General features: G+C 42.8%; 1 protein-coding gene across 1 annotated transcript in view; it reads left to right on the forward strand.

The window, feature by feature from the left end:
- The window catches only part of PREX1 (phosphatidylinositol-3,4,5-trisphosphate dependent Rac exchange factor 1), a 219947-nt gene that overhangs the window by 121748 nt on the left and 78658 nt on the right, over positions 1 to 19541 (forward strand). The window contains exons 6-10 of the mRNA XM_065414327.1: positions 786 to 947; positions 6259 to 6392; positions 9976 to 10091; positions 11886 to 12035; positions 16297 to 16444. Of these exons, the coding sequence (XP_065270399.1) occupies positions 786 to 947; positions 6259 to 6392; positions 9976 to 10091; positions 11886 to 12035; positions 16297 to 16444 (710 nt within the window). The remainder of the gene's footprint in view (positions 1 to 785; positions 948 to 6258; positions 6393 to 9975; positions 10092 to 11885; positions 12036 to 16296; positions 16445 to 19541) is intronic.

Raw genomic sequence — 19541 nt, forward strand, 5'->3', positions numbered from 1 at the left:
TCTAGAAAGACGCAATTCGGTTTATTTCTTTTTATTTCTTTATGGCTCATGGACTCCTCTGTGGTAACCCCAAATGCTTTTGTTTCACTTGTAACCTTTAAGCTGGACCTCAAGCAGGTTATTCTTGATGCTTAATTCTTGTAAGTGGGTTTTTTAAATCTAGCAATAGCCTGAGTTTTCAACTATATTTTCTTTCTTGTTGTTTTTAATAAAATTTACCTTTTTTAAGAACAGGATTGGATTTTGTGTCCTAAGAGGTTTGTGCACATATTGTTTAATTAGCTGGTGGCAACAGCTGATTTTCTTTGTTTTCTTTCTCAGCTCTTTCCCGTAGGGGGGGTGAAAGGGCTTGAGGGTACCCCACAGGAGGAATTCCCAAGTACGCCTTCCTGGGCTCTCAAAGGGGTTCTGCACTTGGGTGGTGGCAGCATCTACCTATCCAAGATCAGAGAAAAACTGTAACCTTGGGAGTTTAATACAAGCCTGGAGTGGCCAGTATTAATTTTTAGAATCCTTGCAGGCCCTCACCTTCTGCACTCAAAGTGCCAGAGTGGGGAATCAGCCTTGACAACATATTTATCAGCATGCAATGCCTGCACTTATTTAGCAACATAGCAATATAACAGTACCCCTGCACTGACCAACAGCCTTTCATAGACCAGCATCTACAGCAACACACATACAATTTTCTTTAATTGAACAAGCTCCTGAGTGCTTTTCTTACACAATTGCACACAAATTCCTTGCTAGTGACTGTTCACATGTTTACAATTTTCCTTTTTTAGGAACTAGCTAAGAGGACACCTTCTAGGCATCCCGATCACCAAGCGGTCCAGAATGCATTGCAGGCGATGAAGACTGTCTGCACCAATATCAATGAAACCAAGAGGCAGATGGAGAAGCTGGAAGCCCTTGAGCAGCTGCAGTCCCACATTGAAGGATGGGAGGTATGGTGGCAGATCAGTGGGGCTGCTAAACCCCCCGTAGGCAGTTAATTACACTGCATAACACAAAGAACTGGAGTGCAATGATTCACATTGTATACAGGGATCTCTGTATGTCTTATGTGGTATATAAATGCACTTAAAGGAGTGGGTGGCACTTTGATGAATTGAGAATTCAGTGGGTTTTTTATGGGACTGTGAGCTGTGCCTACATGATAGCATGAAAGAAGGAAATTGCAAGGGATTTAAATTTGAAATTGTTAGATCTTATTTGAGGAACATGGAAGTCTAGAGGATGAAATCAAAGATGTTCTAAATTCCTCTTCCTACAAGTCTTGACTTTTCCCAGGAGCTTTCAAAGTTAACCCACCCGTCTTAATAAAAATTTTCTGTCTCCTCTGCCCTCTCCCCCCAAAATGACGACGAGCTAGGGCTGCTATGTCTATATTTGCTGCTGTTAGGTAACTCAGGGAAGGGATTCTAGTGAAGTATTTATTAGTTGATGCTGGGGAAGAGAACGGAGAAAGAGAGTTTGAGAGAGAGAGAGAATGAGAAATTTGGGGGAAAAGGCAGTCTGGAAAGGAGCCTTCCAGTGGTAGATTCTGGCAGAAGATTTAATGCAAAAAAGTTTGTCAGTTTTGTAATTTGATGTCTTTAGCGGAGGCCATGGGATTAGCAGTGCTGCAATCCCAAGGGAGATGTACAGTTCATTTTTACTCCACCATAGGGAGTTAGTGGTGTGAAACGGCTTCATGGAGAGATTGGCGTCAGGAGTTTCATGTGCCTGACATTTAAAATATCCAGGCTGAGTGCTGCCAGCTAAGGATTCCTTCTCTGATGACATCTTTCCAGAGGTCATGTAAACTTCCTCGTGTTCGGACTTTTGGGTGTGCTCCAGGACTGCTTTTTTGTTTGTTTGTTTTAAACCTTGCTCATTTTCCCCTTGAAGGATGTTCTTGGCATCCAGCTGAAGACATGAGAGCAACACAGATATCCAGCTGTGTGGTTTTTGGATAGCAAGCTCAGCAAACAAAGCCAGATAAAGTTTAGTACAGCAAGACTCCCAGAAGCAGTTGAAACCTTTACAGCATTGATGTGATTTGGGGGTCAGTTAGGCAAGAGGCATGTCTTGAACTCTGAAGCCTCAATGGTGACTCTGCGAGTGTCCATGATGTCATATGTAAAACAATATCCAAACTGCACGTTTTCTTAGGGTTTAAATAACCCACAGCAACATTGTGGGGAGGAGAACAGTTTGAGATCTGTTTATCTTCCCTGTTTTACAGGAATGCTACCTAGGTCACTCAGCCCATCAGTTTGAAAGTTCAGAAGTATTTTTCACTAGCAATAAGCTATGAAATACATTTCTGAGGCTCCTACCAGTGGTTTGAAGGTTGTGGTACCTTCACATATTGTAGAAAGAGATCATATTGACCATGTCATTTCTTCTGATGTACATTTAAGCAAGTTAGAAACTGGTTTGTAGTCCCTTACTCTGGGCTTCCACACTGCCAGGGTCTCACAAAATGATGTCACGTTTGAGCAACGTAGCCATCCCTAGAAGTGATAGGGACTCAGATACCATTTGCAGTTCAGAACCATGTCTTGAGTTACATTTCACAGTTTATTCCCAGTGAGAAGGGCTCTCAACCTGTGCTAAATCATGGGCAGTATAATTTATGCATTAGAGCATCATCAAACAGGTTGTTTTCTCCACTTGATTGGTGGTGAATTCCTTTCAGAATTCTGTGGATTTGTTAAAAAAAGGGGAGCCGAGAGAGAATGCTATAAAAGGAGAATCCTTTACATGGGGCTTTTTGTTTAGCACAGAACCAGTTCATACACTATTTCAATTTACTATATACTGACAGTTCTGTAGGGGAGAGATGAAGTGGTTGAGGTAATATCTTTTATTGGACCCACCTTGTCTCTCTAATATCCTGGCACCAATGTGGCTGCAACAACACCGCAAACAGCAATGGAAGATATTCTATAGTAATCAGTTAGGGACACCCCATATAGACTGTTTTCCCTGTGTGATCACTACATGCTGATACCGTGGATTCTTCAAATCTGATATGTGCAGAGAAGCAAAATTCCCATCTTAAAAGAACAGCAGAAATCGTAAGAGATGTGCTAATGCTGAGGCAGATCAATCATTTTATAATTGGCTCTAATTTGCAGTTCCACTTGGTGTAACCTATTTTTACCTGCAGCCCAGTCCCACTCAGAAAGGTAAGAAATCCTTCCCCATCCGTGTCAACATCATAGAAATCATTCCTACTGTGTTCCTTACAACCAAAAGACTCGCTAATTGGTATGAGCAAGGAGCAAACGTGTCAGCACCAGATAGGAAATGCATCAAACTCTTTCAGTGGTGGGCCCAATATAAGTAGAAAAATTAATAGATTTTAAGGCCAGAAGGGACCGTTATGATCATCTAGTCTGACTTTCTGCATAACACAGGCCATAGAACTTCACCCAGTGATTCCTGCATCGAAACCCCAGTAACAGACAGGCCTCTTATTGGTAATTTCACTGTGGTCATTGCTTTTTTCTGACCTTCTCCATCACTTTCAGTTCCCTTGCACAAATTAAAAGACATCAATGCCTGCATCTGCCCCATTGACTGATATGGGAGCAGGGATGCTCAGCCCCTGTTAGCCTAGGGTCCCAAGTGGACCAGAGCATTTATTCAGCTATTTGTACAACTGTACATAGGGATTAGGGGGTCACCATTCTGGAACTCGGAGATCTCTGCTGTCTGGTCCAGTTGGCCACTTCGCTTTGTCAACAGTTTATCTTCAAAATAAAATAAAGAGCGCCTCATTTCTGGGCATGTCTTAGCATGTCCCATATGATGTTTAAGAAAATAAAGCATGTCAGGACAGGAAATGGAAATATCGCAACCAGTTAATTCTTGTTAAATGTTAAAAACAAATATACAGAGACACAGATGTGTAACACCTGCACGCACACGCATGTTGACTCGCATAAACAGCAGCCTTTGAATAGTAGCTGCTTCCTTTACTAAGCTTGAAAAATGCAGCACAATTGGAAAGAGCTGGTTTGGAAACCAGTGAATCCAAGAAGAGCTCACACCTCTAGAACAACCAGGGCTGCACTGCATTTAGAAAGTCTGAACTCTATTCAGTGATGTCTCTCAAATAGTTTGATAGCATCACATAGCAGATTGAGACCTCAGTACACCTTATAAAAATCATCCTGGGGGCACTTCACCCCGTATGCCATCTAATTCCCATTTAAAACATTCTGGAGAAGACCATCTGCACAGGGGTAAATTTCATCCCTTGTGCCTAGAGGTATCTGCGGTCTCACTCAGTGGGTCTAAAAGTTGCTTAACAGCATTGTTGCAGGGATTTGTGAAAACGGTGTTAAGAAATTCTTTGCAAATTAAGCAGTTTAGCTGATATACGTCTTACAATCCAAAGTTAGTTCTCTTTTCCAGTAAGACTCAAATCAGCAGGTCAAATTATATAATATACTTCCTATTCTGCCCTGCTGACCAGACTAAAGAAGTCACAGCTACACTAAGAAGTTATTCTTCCTAACTAAATTACAAATGCAAAAAGTGTTACTCAGTCAATAAGTGTTACAGAAATGAATGTTAAGTGCTACCAATGGCTCAGTGTGTTTGTAGTAAATGGATCCTTGTTAATACAGAGTCAATTGAATCCCTACACCTAAGCTTAGCAGAATTCAGTGGGTTTTTCATATTTTTGACAGATAATGTCAATGTTTATTTTTAAGCATTTTCTTCTATTTTTATCATTTTAAATTTTCACAGTTGCAGGAAATTATGGGGGGCAGGGTTACACAATGGGAGGGTCAGACATTTCATGACAGTAGGCATTGAGATTCAAAAAGTTAAAGGTTTACAACTGTTAAAACACAAATTGCCAACATCACATGTCAGAATATACAAAGTAAATAACCTTAAATCAAACTAATAAATTTTCAAGCAGCATTTTTCTTACTTTGCTTATCTGCAAATTTCAATTATAGTAATATTTTTCATCAGTTTGGGTGTGTATGGTGAAATCAATGTTTACCGACATCTTACTGATAAAAATAAAATACTTCCAAGCCTATTGGTGCCTGTGAAATAATGCTAAACATAGGAACATAGGGCTAGACCCTAGGGAGTGACCAAACTGCACTTGGTGCAGGCTTAGGGGGAAGAAGAGGGGGTTATACCCCCTTATCATGGAGCTGGCTGGAACTGGTTCAGCCCCCAGTGCAACTTAGAACATTCCTACCACTTAATTTGTGCCCAAATGCAGTGGCCCACAAGGGTCTGTTTCACCAGCTGGGAATCAGCCAAGTACAATGACACTCCAGCTATACTCTGTACAGTGGTACAAGGGGAGGATGGCCAGGAACCAGCTACAGCGGCCCTGTGTCTCCTAGGGACTCCCCTGTGCTGGGGAATCCTTGAGCAGCTGTCTCAGCCAGCTTTGCAATTGCTTTTTGTACACGTGGACTGTCGCAGAGCATGATCTGGCCCATAGAAGACACAACCTAATGATTTTCATGGGTTTGTTTCTAACTTGGACATGTTTATTGAGAACTTGAGGAAGGAGAGCAGCTGTCTATGCTACTGACAGCAGGACTGAGGAGATGGATCTCTGGTACGTTCATCTGCTAAAAAGATGGTTAACAGACAACATGACAAAGCTGCAATATCAGGGAGGCTCCATTGCCCATTCTTAAGGCTACAACTTGTATTATTTGCAATGCTGGGCACAGAGTTTGACTCATGTTCTAGAGAGAGTACACAGGTGGCAATACAACATTCTTGAGACTCGAAGGGATTTCTTATGAAGAAAGGATCATTGATTTGAACAGGGAAATCTTATGGTATATAGGATTTTCAATAAGGACATGTCCAGGGAGAGGACAGTACATATAGTCACATTCCAAAATTAAGAAAGAGGAGATTTACCATCTCACTTCTGATAAGTTCACCATTCAGTAGTTGTGATTAGAGCTGAGTAAATAATTGATTTTTCAGTTCAGTGGCAAAACCAAATATCACAGAGCTGTATGCGTTACTCTCCCTTCTTTCGTTCTTTCTTTCTTTGCCAAAGCTATTCGCCAAATCTGACTCTGATTCACAAATAGTTTCAGTCAACCTGAAACTGCATTTTTTGGGCAATAAACTGTCTGAAAAATGTTGCCCAGCTCTAGTTATAACAGATGTGATAAGCAAATGCATAGATTAGTAGTAACAATGTTTGAACCCTCGGAAAAGAAAAGGTAAAATAAATAAAATTGTCTCTCTCGGCTCTAGGGGTCCAATCTGACTGATATCTGCACACAACTTCTGCTCCAAGGGACTTTGTTGAAAATCTCAGCAGGAAACATCCAGGAGAGAACATTTTTTCTGTTCGATAATCTTCTGGTCTACTGCAAGCGGAAATCCAGGTGAGCCACAGAGGCATTAATAGGCTTATCATGGGACAATTCTTAAATGTACATCTTCCACCAGGGGAAAAACAGCAACAGCTGACCATCTACGCTATCTCCTATCAGCCTCTAGGACTGAGTCACAGGTTTATTATCTGTTCCTTTCATCTGCTTTTACTACTGTTGTTCATTCAGTCTGGTGGACATAGAACATGCTGTACACCAGGATAAGTGTGCAGACCAGTAACAGAGTCCCTGCCCTGAAAAATGTACAGTCTAAAGACATGAGTTGATACAGCACAGAAGAAACAGAGTAAGGTGTGGCCCTTACAGCTGAAAAGCTTTCCAGAGCAGGTGAGTCTTCAGGAATGCTGTGAAGAAGGGCAGTTTGCCACTATTCATTGGCAGGTTGTTCCAAGCATAAGAGGGTTAGGTGAAAGAAGATGTGAAATCAGGAGAGGGCAGAGGAGACAAGAGGAGTCCAGAGAGAATGGAAGGCGAAGACAGGCCACAGGAGTAGAGCTGGTCAGGAAATTTCTGATGGAACAGGGTTTTTTGACGGAAAATGCAGATTCGTTGAAACAAATATTCTCTAGAAATGTGTCGGTTTTGATGAATTTCCGCTCAAACATAGGCTTCGTGTCCATGGAACCCTGCCTGGTGGGTTGTTGGGGAACATGGGCCTCAGATTTAGGGACCCCAGGGCTTCCATGGCCTATGGCTGTGGGGCAGCACCCCTATGAGGACTGCCCCAGGGTCTGGGATCCCAGGGTTTCCAGGCTCCCAGCCACAGAACTGTATGCATTATTTCCCCTTCTTTTCCTGGTAACACTAACTCTCCCCTCTTGCCACCTTATAGCCCTATTAGTATTAACTATTATTACTAATGTAGCATTGACAGTATGCAAGGCTCTTCACAGACATAGCTACTACAGCAATTAGTCCATATTTTATTGACTTAATTCTCCTTTCAACTTTTATTTCTTCCTTCATGGCTCAAATCTCATCCCCACACCTTCCCCTTTCCCTACTTTTCCCTTCATTTTTCGTTCCTTGCTTCCTATTATATCCCCTCTCATAACCCTCACCAATTTCCTCTCCTCTCCTCTCTGCTAAACGTGCTCCTTTCCCCCCTTTACAAATCATTCCTGAAGGAAGCCTCACACTCAGAATGTTGGATCTGACCTTTTACTGCTCAGTTTCGGCCTGCCTAAGAGCTTTCTCGCTCTCTGGTTCTCTTTGTAGTTTAGGTTGGTACAGCCCCTCCCCTTAGGCACTTTTCCTGGAACACTAAGTTTTAGGAAACAAAATGTTCCACTGCCTTTTAAGCAAGTGTCTGTGTTTTTGCACAGCAGACATTACTGAGCTACTCTGTACTCTGGCTTGGGATTGGACCATGCTGCTCTAACGCTTTGAGTTCCCCCCAAGGATCAGTGTTGTTTCTCTTTCTTCAATAACGTAACATGGACTGTCCAAATCTCCAGAATACGATTTCCATTAAAAAGCAGAGTATTCAAAGAAGCCTTCGGGCATTGCATCATATGAAAGATATATTTAGGGACTAACAGGCTACTTTAATTTTGGATATTTTCCTTGTCTAGCTGCTATTTATAATTTGGTCCTGAGTGGAAATGAAAGTCTATGCACATGTGATAGCATTGTCTGTCAGCCAGCTGCATGAAAAACAACTGACACATTAATGGGATGCAGATTTTGTGAAAGTTAACACTGTCTACTACAGTGGTGCCTGGCTTAAAGCCTAATCACCTGATTCTGATCTCACTTATGCTGATTTTAACTGGTCTAACTCCACTGGCACTACTCCTGATTTACTCCAGTGTAACTGAGATCAGAATCAGGCCCACAACTTTCAGTAAAATGTCAACAATAAGACAAAATGCTGCTGCTCTGTTTTGGAAAATATGGTATCTCACTCTGGTGTAAATCAGAAGTAGATTTGTTGAGCTCAGTGGAGTTACACTGTAAAATGGGTTTGGGATCAGAGTCCGGACCCAGATTTTTAAGTGCAGGTTTGCTGTTTGATCTTTTACAGAGGCCTAGCAAAGTCTGACAAACTGATGACACAGATTTTCAGGGCTGAGTATTGTTTTGTTATGTTAGAAGCAGCTTCTATTGCTGTTCAAATTGCGTCCTGATGTCAGGAACAATATGCCTCCTTTGGGGAAATAGGCTGTCCATCCAAAGGTCTTCATCGGAGCTGTCTGAAGAGCTTCTCTTTCAAATCAACTCAGTTCTCTTGAGGAAATGATCTAATGACTCTAAGGTTTCAACCCTTGTCAATCTGATTGCATGTAAATATCTGGTCATCACCAAGTTGTATTTATCACCAGTGCTAGTTGGAAAACAAAATATAATGTTCACAAAAGTTTTTTGATTCTCTACTCCCCCCACCTCTGACACCTGTTTTTCATTTCAACAGAAATTCTCTGACTAGCTCTTTATATCGCAACATTATTTATGTCCCTTGGACTCCTGGCAAGTCACGACGGCTGCCCCTTAATGTCACAGAGTTTGAACACCTGCCATCTTAAACAACGCTCATTTGGCCAGTTTTGTGGTGGTTCATATAGTGGGGTTGTTTTTAAATATGAGAGCCAATTAAAGTACAGCAGGTGCCAGCTGGATCGTTTTAAACATCTTCTATGCATAAAGGCGCAGGACATAACAGTGAGAAGGCCTTTCCTGGATTTTTTAACAAGACACTTTAACAGAGACTCTTCTGTCAATTGAATGATAAGGGTACAAACCCTGATGCAAAGGTTGCATCAATGGGGCTGTTATGCCAAACAATGTTGGTATGAATGTAATATGCAGAGACTTTCCAAATGCATACAGCACACCATGTAACACTGGCCTCTGTGTGTTTCACTGCCAACTAGGAACTCAGAATGGAGGTTCTGAAAGTTTCCAAAAACTGTCAACCAAACAGAGGCCAAATTTAACATTTTACATCAAAATCATGAGGTTCCATCAAAACCCATGCGGAATTCAGCTGTGTCTACAGAAATCTGTGCTGACATTTCTGGTTGGTTCAAACCCATAACAAAGCAAAACTCAGAGAGGTCAAAAGGCTCATTAAACCTTGCAAAATGCAGCTGTTGAACAGCTCTGTTTGCTACACTGACAACATGGCATGGTTATCATTGACATGTTGTGCAATAGAATAATTGAATTAATATGTTTAGTGGTCAGATCCCCATGAAAAGCAAAATTGGAATAATGTGGATGTAGCTGGCATGGTGGTTTTTTTTAGTCTTAATATATCTCAAACGGAATGGAACTGTTGTTTCTAGTGTTCATTAGATTTAAAACAAGATATTTGTTATCAGCTACACTTGTTTATTCACATGTAGAATTGGTAACAATATAAATCCATCAGCCCCAGGTTTTCATTACATTTCATATATTATTTTTACTGCCTTGTTAATAGTTACTTTCCTAGGTCCTAATAAAGTAAATTGAAAACAGGATTACTACAAATTATTTTAAAAGAAAGCCATCACATTTACAAACGCCAATCTCTTCCTCTGGGCAAAGATAAAGGACAGCTATTAACTGCATTTCTGATTCCTAATTGCAGAGTTGCTGGGAAAAAGGCATCTAAACGTACCAAGTCAATCAACGGATCCCTCTATATCTTCAGGGGCCGAATAAACACCGAGGTCATGGAAGTGGAGAATGTGGAAGATGGGACAGGTAAGGGATCAGTTTTCTCCCTCTAAGGACAGAGCAGGTCCATATCCTCCCTTGGTAAACTGCAAAGTACAAAAGTACTGCATCTGGTTGCAGTTTGGGTCCTTCCCTGGGACTTTGGCTCAGGCCCTATGTGAGCAGCAAAAAGTGTTATATACCCTTGTCATTTGAAATATTGCCAATTGTTACCCTGAGAATCAAGCCATTTATAAAGGATTTGCTGCCATGAATGAAATACGATTAGATATTACTGTCCTTGTGACCTACTGACACTGGAATCTGGCTTTGATAGAAAAGAACTAGTGGGTTTCAGTTCAGATCTTCAGTTGCCACCTATTGCTGTTGCACTGGGTCATGGGGTTGGTATTCTGTCCTTGAGGCCAGGGGCAGGCTAAGGGGACAATGCAAGAGTCCCTATGTTCTTAATGCAAAAATCCTCCCAATGTAAGTTGTGGAGGAGCTAGTGAATTCCCAGGAGGCTCAGAATGGAGAAACTTGACAAAGAGCAGATTCTTTTTCACTCAACATTTTAGATCCAGATATTTTCTTTAAAGGATTTTCATTTGAAAGCTTCTAGTACAGGGGTTGGCAACCTTTCAGAAGTGCTGTGCCGAGTCTTCATTTATTCACTCTAATTTAAGGTTTCGCGTGCCAGTAATACATTTTAACCTTTTTAGAAGGTCTCTTTCTATAAGTCTATAATATATAACTAAACTATTGTTGTATGTAAAGTAAATAAGGTTTTTAAAATGTTTAAAAAGCTTCATTTAAAGTTAAATTAAAATGCAGAGCCCCTTGGACCAGTGGCCAGGACCCGGGCAGTGTGAGTGCCATTGAAAATCAGCTCGCGTGCCACCTTCGGCACACGTGCCATAGGTTGCTTACCCCTGTTCTAGTATGATGAGGCACAGCTATAAAGCGTCACTAATTAGGTCCCTTTTGGGGCTGAGGCCATGGACATGGAGCATGGAGACTGAAAGGGAGGGATTCACACTAGAAGAGGTTGCTGTAGGTCTGGGTTGTAGCAGAGAAACCAGGGGATGGTTCATAGATTCATTGCTTCCAAGGCCAGAAGGGACCACTGTGATCAGGTAGTCAACCCTCCTATATAACGCAGGCCATAAGGAGTGCCCTGAATGAATCCCTGTTTGAACTAGAGGTGATCTCTTGGGAAAACACGGTGTGTCCATGTGTGAGGGAGTGCGTGTCACTTCCAGATGTGCACTGCCACTGCCTGCCATGTGTCACTTGTGCAGGGGTGATGAGAGAATTTCAGTCTCTAGGGCTGTACTTTGACACTTTTCACTTTCCTTGGCAGGACTTTGCACTACGGGATTTGTCCAATACAGAATAGAAATATATCAGTATAATTTCACTGGAACTCAAGCCGTCGGTGAGCCCACTGCAGACTTCCCCTGTTAACATGGCTCTTGGGAATGAGACTTGCCCAGACTCTTGCTGACTGAGGGGACTGCTGCTCAGGCATGGAACTCCTATTGCCACCAGTGGAATTTCTGATTGTTGAGCAGTCACAGTTTCAGGCCCATAATGTACAAGAACCCAAGTTTTCAAACTTGGCACACTAAAGATAGGTAGCTACATGAGTATTAGATTGTCAGAGGAGCTAAGCACCCCCAGCTTCCATTGACTTCCATAAGAGCTGCAAGTGTCCAGCACCTGTGAAATTCAGGGCATTTAAATGTGGAAATTGTGGCCAAAGCATCCAAGGTTAATTTGTTTTCATTAAAGGGCCAGGCCTTCCATTCACTGTCTGGGCTGTGCATTGTGTTTTTGCAGCAGATTATCACAGCAACGGCTACACGGTGACTAATGGCTGGAAGATACACAACACTGCCAAAAACAAATGGTTTGTTTGCATGGCCAAGACTCCAGAGGACAAACAGAAATGGCTGGATGCTATAATCAAGGAAAGGGAACAGAGAGAGAGTAAGTGAATGGCATATCTTCTAACAGCACTGAGTGACTCACACAGGAGAGACACTGTGTGTGTGAACACGTGTGTGTGTGTATGTGCGCATACATGGATGTGTGCGTACATGTTTGGGTGACTATGAATGTGTCAGAGGGAGAGAGAAGCTGTTCTAGTTTCTTAAAGTTTTCCTCTATGTGACAGTGGCTTTTAATGGCCAACTTTAATGACAAGAGAATCAAGTGACTGGAAGCATCTACTTCTTAATTTACCCTTGGGCATTTTAATGCCCCAGGCATCATATTTACAGGAATCAAATTGTCAGTTTCTTTTATGCACTGAAGCACTTTGAAACATTGTCTTTACTTAATCGATTTTTAAGTTTTATTTGTAAATAGAGTCTGCAAGGTGGAAAAAAACAGCCTTTTGCCAGGCGGTGCTACAAACTCATCCTCACAAGGAGTCAACCTAAATGTTTCTGGGCAGTGCATTGAAATAAAACAATTCAGGGAGAACATCTTTGGGACTGTTTGGGCTTCGCAGACTAGGAATGCTAACAAATCTGTTCAAATGTTTGTGTCGCTTTTATCTTTCTGGAACTGAATGAAAAACATGATTGTCTGTGGAACTGTTCTGTAAGAGAGGTAAGGTCTATGGAGCCTAAACACAGGACGGGGAGCCAGGAATCCTTGAGTGAAACGTTTCTGACACCGACTTCCTCTGTAGCCTCAGACAAGTTATATAACTACTCAGCCTGTTTCCCTATCTTCAGAATGGGAACAATAACTCATTGGCAGAGGTGTTGCCAGTTAACATTTCTAAAGCACTTTGGAGATTAGGAGCCTGACCTATAGAAGTGTCCTCCCATTTTGCAGGCACTGTTTTGTGGGTACAGTTGGCCTCATTTGCAGCTGTAACTACCTAATTCTGCCAGCATGAACTGAGGTCAGTCTGAGACCCCTTTTGTTCCTAAGCCCTATAAATGTTAAGTGATCCTGGTTTTCACTAGGAATTTCAAAGGATTTTAAGGGAGATGGACACCAAAATCCCACTGAAATTTAATTGGAGTTAGGTGCCTAAATCCCTCAGGCTGCTTTGGAAATCCTAGCTCTAATTATTATAATACAATACTTTACTGCGTGATAAAGTGCAGTACAGTGTAGTATAGTACAATACAAATTACAATGTGGGTTGTTATCTTGGAATACAAGAATCATTGATAATGTGCCTTGTCATATCTGAATGCCAAGGTACCTGCCAATAATAGCAGGGAAACCAGCTTCAGAATACTGTCCAGCCATAGCATAAATGAAAGTGAACTTCTAACCTCAGGCCAAAACCAGTAAGAGAAGGAATATCCCTGAAGACCAGTGAGAGAGTTTTAACTTTTTAAAGAATGTTTCTAACCACTGGAGGCTGGGAGGTCTCTGCTCGCTAATCAATTCTGCATCACATTCTAACAGAGGGATCCTGCTGTGCTCCTTTAGCATTTTTCATTCAAATGGAGTTCCTAGCTCCCAGGCCTGTGTTCAGAACACTAGCCCACATCACTCCAAATCTTCATTGCAGATTAAATTCTTGTTTTATGGCAGCTTGATGTTTTGTGAAAATTCCTGTGCAATCAGATTAAAAATAAAAAAGAGGAGACAGGTTTAATAAGAAACAAAAGAGAGAGGGTGAGACAAACAGAACCACCGTTAAATAAACAGTTGGGTAGGGGAGAGAGGAGCCACCCATCAGGATGGTTGGGGACAAAGCAGAACCACAAGAACAATTAAAAATTAGAGTATTCTAATGATACGGGTTCTTTGCTGGTATACGTAAGCACGGGAACTAGGGGTGCAGAGAGTGCTGCAGCACCCCCGGGCTCCCGGCTGCCACCCCGCACCCAAGGTCTCGGTTGCCGCCCCACGCCCAGGGTCTCGGCTGCCACCCCATGCGCCCGGGGCTCTGCTACTGCCCCGCGCACCTGGGGTCCCAGCTGCCAGCTGGTGCGCCTGGGGTCCTGGCTGCTGGCCTCAGCCCCGGGGGGGGTGGGGGTGGACAGCGGTAACGGGGCTGGCTTTCAGCACCCCCACTATTAAAAATGTTCCAGCGCCAGTGCTGGCATATGTGAGATGTCTTCAGTGCTGAGCTGTTGTTACCCACACTCACGCACGCAGGTATTATATAATGTCATATTATAATATGTTACATAATTTGACTGCCCTTATACAGGTGGCAGTAAATATTAGAAACCTACAGTAGAGAAAGCATGCAATGTACACTTTGTTTCCACTTCTCTTTAAGAACTGCTGATGCCTCATAGCAAACTTAAAAAAACCCATTCTGCTTAGACACAGACTCCAATTCTATAGCCTTGATCCAAAATTGTTGGTTACTTTTTGATAATTATGACCTCATCCACTGTGTACTGCCGTGTGCCTCTGTAAAGCAGGGGAAACAATACTTTCCTACTTTGGGGCCATTGCATGAAATGTAATATTTGTAGAATGCTTTTAAATCCACAGGTGGAAATATCAACTCTTAACAACACCACCACCACACAACAAAATCCTCAGGAAAAAAATACAGAAAATCTTGGTGAAGGAAGCAGAATTATTTTTTAATGGAAAGTTTCTCAAAATTTTCTGTGCAGCATCAGCTACTCTGTCTTTTTTTTCTCGGCTGCTTTTCATCATCCTGGTTTATGATGTGGCAGTCGATGACAGGAACTCCGGATAAACACGACTATCGTGGCAGACATTCCAGACCTTATTGGAAAGCTTCATTTGACTCAGTACTTGCAAGGTCACAGAGCTATCAGTGTTTGGATTAGAAACCTTGGTGAGCTTCCCAATTCTGTGTGATCCTGGAATGAGCTGTGCAGAATGTGCATTCTAGTCTGCTGTTTACATCAGAGCTTGGGGAATTCGGTCATGTCAGACCAGAATGAAACATGTGTACTATTACACTGGCTGTTTTCTATCACAAGTTCACATTGCAAATTAGCTTTGGCTACACATAACAGCATGCATATTTGAATCAGATCATAGGATGGGGGAGGTGATACTAAGTCAGGAGGTCTGCAGAACCAAAACCTTTAGGCAAATATTGGATACATGAAACAAATGCTACCTTTGCAGAATGAAATATTGCATAAGACTCTCACTTCTTAAGCACATGCACCAAAACTCTGAAACAAATGCAATAACAGTTTGAAAAAAACTTGAAGGCAGTGTGGTGAATAATTGATGGCCATCAGGGCTGTTAATTTTTGTTCAACTTTAGTTTTTCAAGCATAAAATAAGGCTAGAAGGGGTAAACTGGGCATCCTTTAGAGATAATTATGTATCTCTCTATCTAACTAGCCTTTCAGGCTGTTGCTTTAGTGTATAAAGTGAATGTATTGCTGGTGAAAGGTGCGAGAATAAAATAACTGGAAAACCAAGTCCTCTGTTCATTTACCAGACAGGTACAGCACAGACAACAGCAGTGCGTGCTCCCTCCATGCTCTGTCCCACCCAAGTGCCTTAACCCTCAACACCAGGGGCAAAAAATTAAAACAGTTTCCATGGTCTTTAATAAGATAAGAAAGGCCAGCTGTGATGTGGATGCATGTTCACTAGGAGCTGGAGTCAGACCAATAGGCTCATTTCAGACCAGCCATCTGATTGTTGCAACTTTCAGTCATGATTAAATTGGGCCACATGCAAACTGACAGCTGGAAGGTGACACCCTTCATATATCCCATCACCACTCGCTGAAGTCATCCAGTATCTCTCCAGCTGACTGCTTGATATGGTAGCCACAGTGTATCATCTAGCACAGTTTATTTACTGGTGATAAGCCGAGGAATCAGCGTTCATATCTAGATTGGGTTTAAGTCAGGGTCTGGATTTAGTGTCAACAGAATTTTGGCCCCAATGATGGAAGTCTCTCAAAATCATCTGTTCTGACAAGATTTCTGTCATCTTGAACTAATTCTTGTGAGGGTTACAGCTGCACCAGGAATGAATTGGGAATGCTTTGTTTGTTTGTTCCAACTTGCGCATGTTCTCAGTGCATGTTCCTGAGAACATTCCACTATGTGGGATGTGATGGAGGCCTCCCATCAATTTTGCATCCAGATTGTGAAGGGGCCCATTTTTCCAATGCTTGTAAAATAAGACACTGCCATAAACTCTTATCGTCCCGTGTGGCTGCTGCTGCTCTGTGTATGTGGCTGGCCTCAACTTTTGGCTTTGAGCGAACACTTTGATGGCCAGGATCTGAGGGAACCCCTGCTTTGTATTCCAGGTCTGAAACTGGGAATGGAGAGGGATGCGTACGTCATGATTGCGGAGAAAGGAGAGAAGCTGTATCACATGATGATGACCAAGAAAGTGAACCTTATCAAAGACAGGAGGAGAAAATTAAGCACTGTTCCCAAGTGCTTTCTTGGCAAGTAAGTGGTGTTTGGATTGAAAAGGCCCTTTCATGCCAATTAACCGAAGGGACTGTGGGTTTTCTGTGGATGGTATTGTGAGGGCAGATCAGCTGTGCTTTGCCGGGGCTTAATTGGAAAAGCCACAACCCCCATTACAGCTGCAGTTTATTAAAATTAATCATTAGTTTCTATGTAGTGCTCTGCACAGGCTGTACAATAGCAGCATATTCCACTGTGGAATATTTCACAACAATTATTTCAGATCGGCAGCAGGAGTAAGAAAACGAGCCTAACCCCCAGATAGCCCACCTGTGTCCCCTTTTGTTCAGAAGGGGATGTTCTATGAGCAACGTTTGAACCCAGTAGAGCTACGCCAGCCTCAGTATCAAATCTAGAGTGTGCTCATTTAGTTATTGCTACACCAGAGACAATGTAAATTGAACATGAGACTTCATGTCTTGTAGAAGTAAGGGATAAAAAGGACTTTTCTATGGGAGAAAACTCTCTCAGTCAGGCTAGACATTAGGAAATAATTCTTAACCATCACAGAGATTATGTCTTTGAAGAGACACTGCGGAGGTGCCAGAGCACCATTACAGGAGGCGGTCAAGGAGAGATTAGATAAGGCACTAGTGGGACTATTGTAGGGAAATGTCCTGCACAGCTCACAGGGAGTCAGAGTTGGTGACCTGAGAAGACTTTTCCGACTCGGCTGCCTGTAGTTGAAATTATCAGCTGGGAAAAAATAATTTTGAGAGACAGCTTATCCAGATACTTCCCCTCCCTCCTGTTCCCAATCACTGTAATGAGGCGGTTTGCATGCAGCAACCCTTGGGTGTATGTGAAGTGGAAGTGATGCAGTGTCTTTATGCCTGACAGACGGCAGTCTTGATTGACAGACTGGTATTCCTGGTAGAGTGAAAGTGCTTGGCTCCTTTTTATTTTTCCTAGTTTCACATGGAAAGTTTGGGCTCTGGATGTGAGGCGAGTTCTAGTATTTCCCAGTTTATGCACAGCCAGAAGTGCCAGACCAAAAGGTTGTGTTCTCACAATACTGGGTCCTTTGCTGAGTCCCCATATGTTATCTAGTTCCAAAAGTCATACATGGAATTTCCTGAGCAAGCCCTTTCTCTTTAAACACACTCCTTTATGTATTGTAAATGCGTCACACTTTCTTCTGCTCAATGCCCTCAGTCCAGCCTGGCAACAACCCTGATATTCCAGTCTTGGAAACGTGATGCAGCTCTGGCAATGCCCCACAATCCTGACCCCTCCTAGGACCCCACGACCTACCAATGCACCTCAATCCTGAACTATTGTGTCTCTGCTATTTCATTCAGAATGCCACTCTTCTCCATAAAAAGTAACTTTGCCAGTGCACGTCAGCCTTTACCTAAAGCAACTTTTCTATTCTAGTCCTGGGCCACCAGTACAGCTCAGCCAATGCATTTCAATCCTAACCTTTTTGCAAACTTGCCATTCCATTGCTGGACTTGCCCTGAACAATTCATTTCAATGGTGACCTGCACATTTGCCGGCCATTCCAGCCCAGGATCTCAAAGAAGAAGTTACTGTTGTGTTGAATTGTGCTTCTGTATTTGGTGGTTTTGAGGTGCAGGCAGGTATCAGCTGAGAATAAGGCCTGGTCTACACTAACCCCCCAATTCGAACTAAGATACGCAACTTCAGCTACGTGAATAACGTAGCTGAAGTCGACGTACCTTAGTTCGAACTTATCGCGGTCCAGACACGGCAGGCAGGCTCCCCCGTCGACTCCGCATACTCCTCTCGCCGAGCAGGAGTACCGGCGTCGACAGCGAGCACTTCTGGGTTCGATTTATCGCGTCCAGACAAGACGCGATAAATCGAAGCCAGAAGTTCGATTGCTTGCCGCCGAACCAGCGGGTAAGTATAGACGTACCCTAAGACTGAGGCTGCTAAACTCATTTCACTCCTGCCCTTTGGCCATCTCACAGCATCCTACTGCACTAGAGCAATAGCACTAAATGATTCAAGGGAGAAAGTGTGGATGTGGAGGGAAAAGCTAATACTGATGTGCAGTGGATTAGCCATAACTGCCTCCAACACCTTGGTGTTATGAGTTATAGAAATATCAAGTGTATTTATTTATAGGACTCTCTCTGCAATTTGATTGCAAGGAATGATTTATGAGAGAGTAAATCCACCTTGCTAAGTTCTCTTCAGGTGCACCGGCAGACCATCCAGGTATGCAAATAATCATACTCTGTGAAAGGGATGCTTTAGTGCCAGGAATGCATTTGCCACAACGGTTGCTTTTTGTACTTTTTTCCTTCAGCACCCAATTGCTCAAATGACCTTGAACTTTATTGAGTTTTGCAATGTAGAGGGGTTAGCAACCCTAGAAGGTTTCAAATCTGTGTGGGCAGATTGGAGCAACCTAAATGGCTTGGAAAGATTTTTCTGTGTATTTCTTGAGGAGCAGAAACCCAGTAACCTCAGGGGTGGGGAGAGGTGATGTGGCTGTCAGAATTTAGAATTAAGACTACTCTAAATTATGCTGGGGACAAACCAGGGATCCGACAAGTGCCAAGGGGGCTTATGGCAAGCTTTACCCCACCTCCCACTCCCCACTTCCCAACCCCACCTGAGCTGAGCAGAGCTGAGTATTTGCCCCTGGTCTCTATTTAAGCCGAGGCAAAAGTGTCTAAGCACCCTCTTGCCCCAGGACCTAAGTTAGCTGTCTATACCACTTTTCACCTATTGAAGTGACAAGTGAAATGAATGACCATATATTTAGGGCTTTAAAGTGCATTTTATTGAAATAGAAAAGGCAGGATTATAGGCAATTCCAAGGGCTAAATTCTGCCCTCACCCAGGTGCATACAGCTAACACTGAAGTCATGTATGTAGTAGATTGTGACCCTAAGGACATTCCCAAATATCACCAAATTAATTAACATATTTGTGGTAGGCACTGGTTGCCAACTCCCTAATTGCAGAAAACCGAACAACCCTTCCCCGCCCCTTCCCCAAGGCCCCGCCCGTGTTCTGCCCCTTCTCTGAGGCCCCGCCACCACTCATTCCATCCCCCTCCCTCCATCGCTCGCTCTCCCCCATCCTCACTCACTCACTC

Source organism: Emys orbicularis, chromosome 12, assembly GCF_028017835.1.
Source record: "Emys orbicularis isolate rEmyOrb1 chromosome 12, rEmyOrb1.hap1, whole genome shotgun sequence".
Taxonomy (NCBI): domain Eukaryota; kingdom Metazoa; phylum Chordata; order Testudines; family Emydidae; genus Emys; species Emys orbicularis.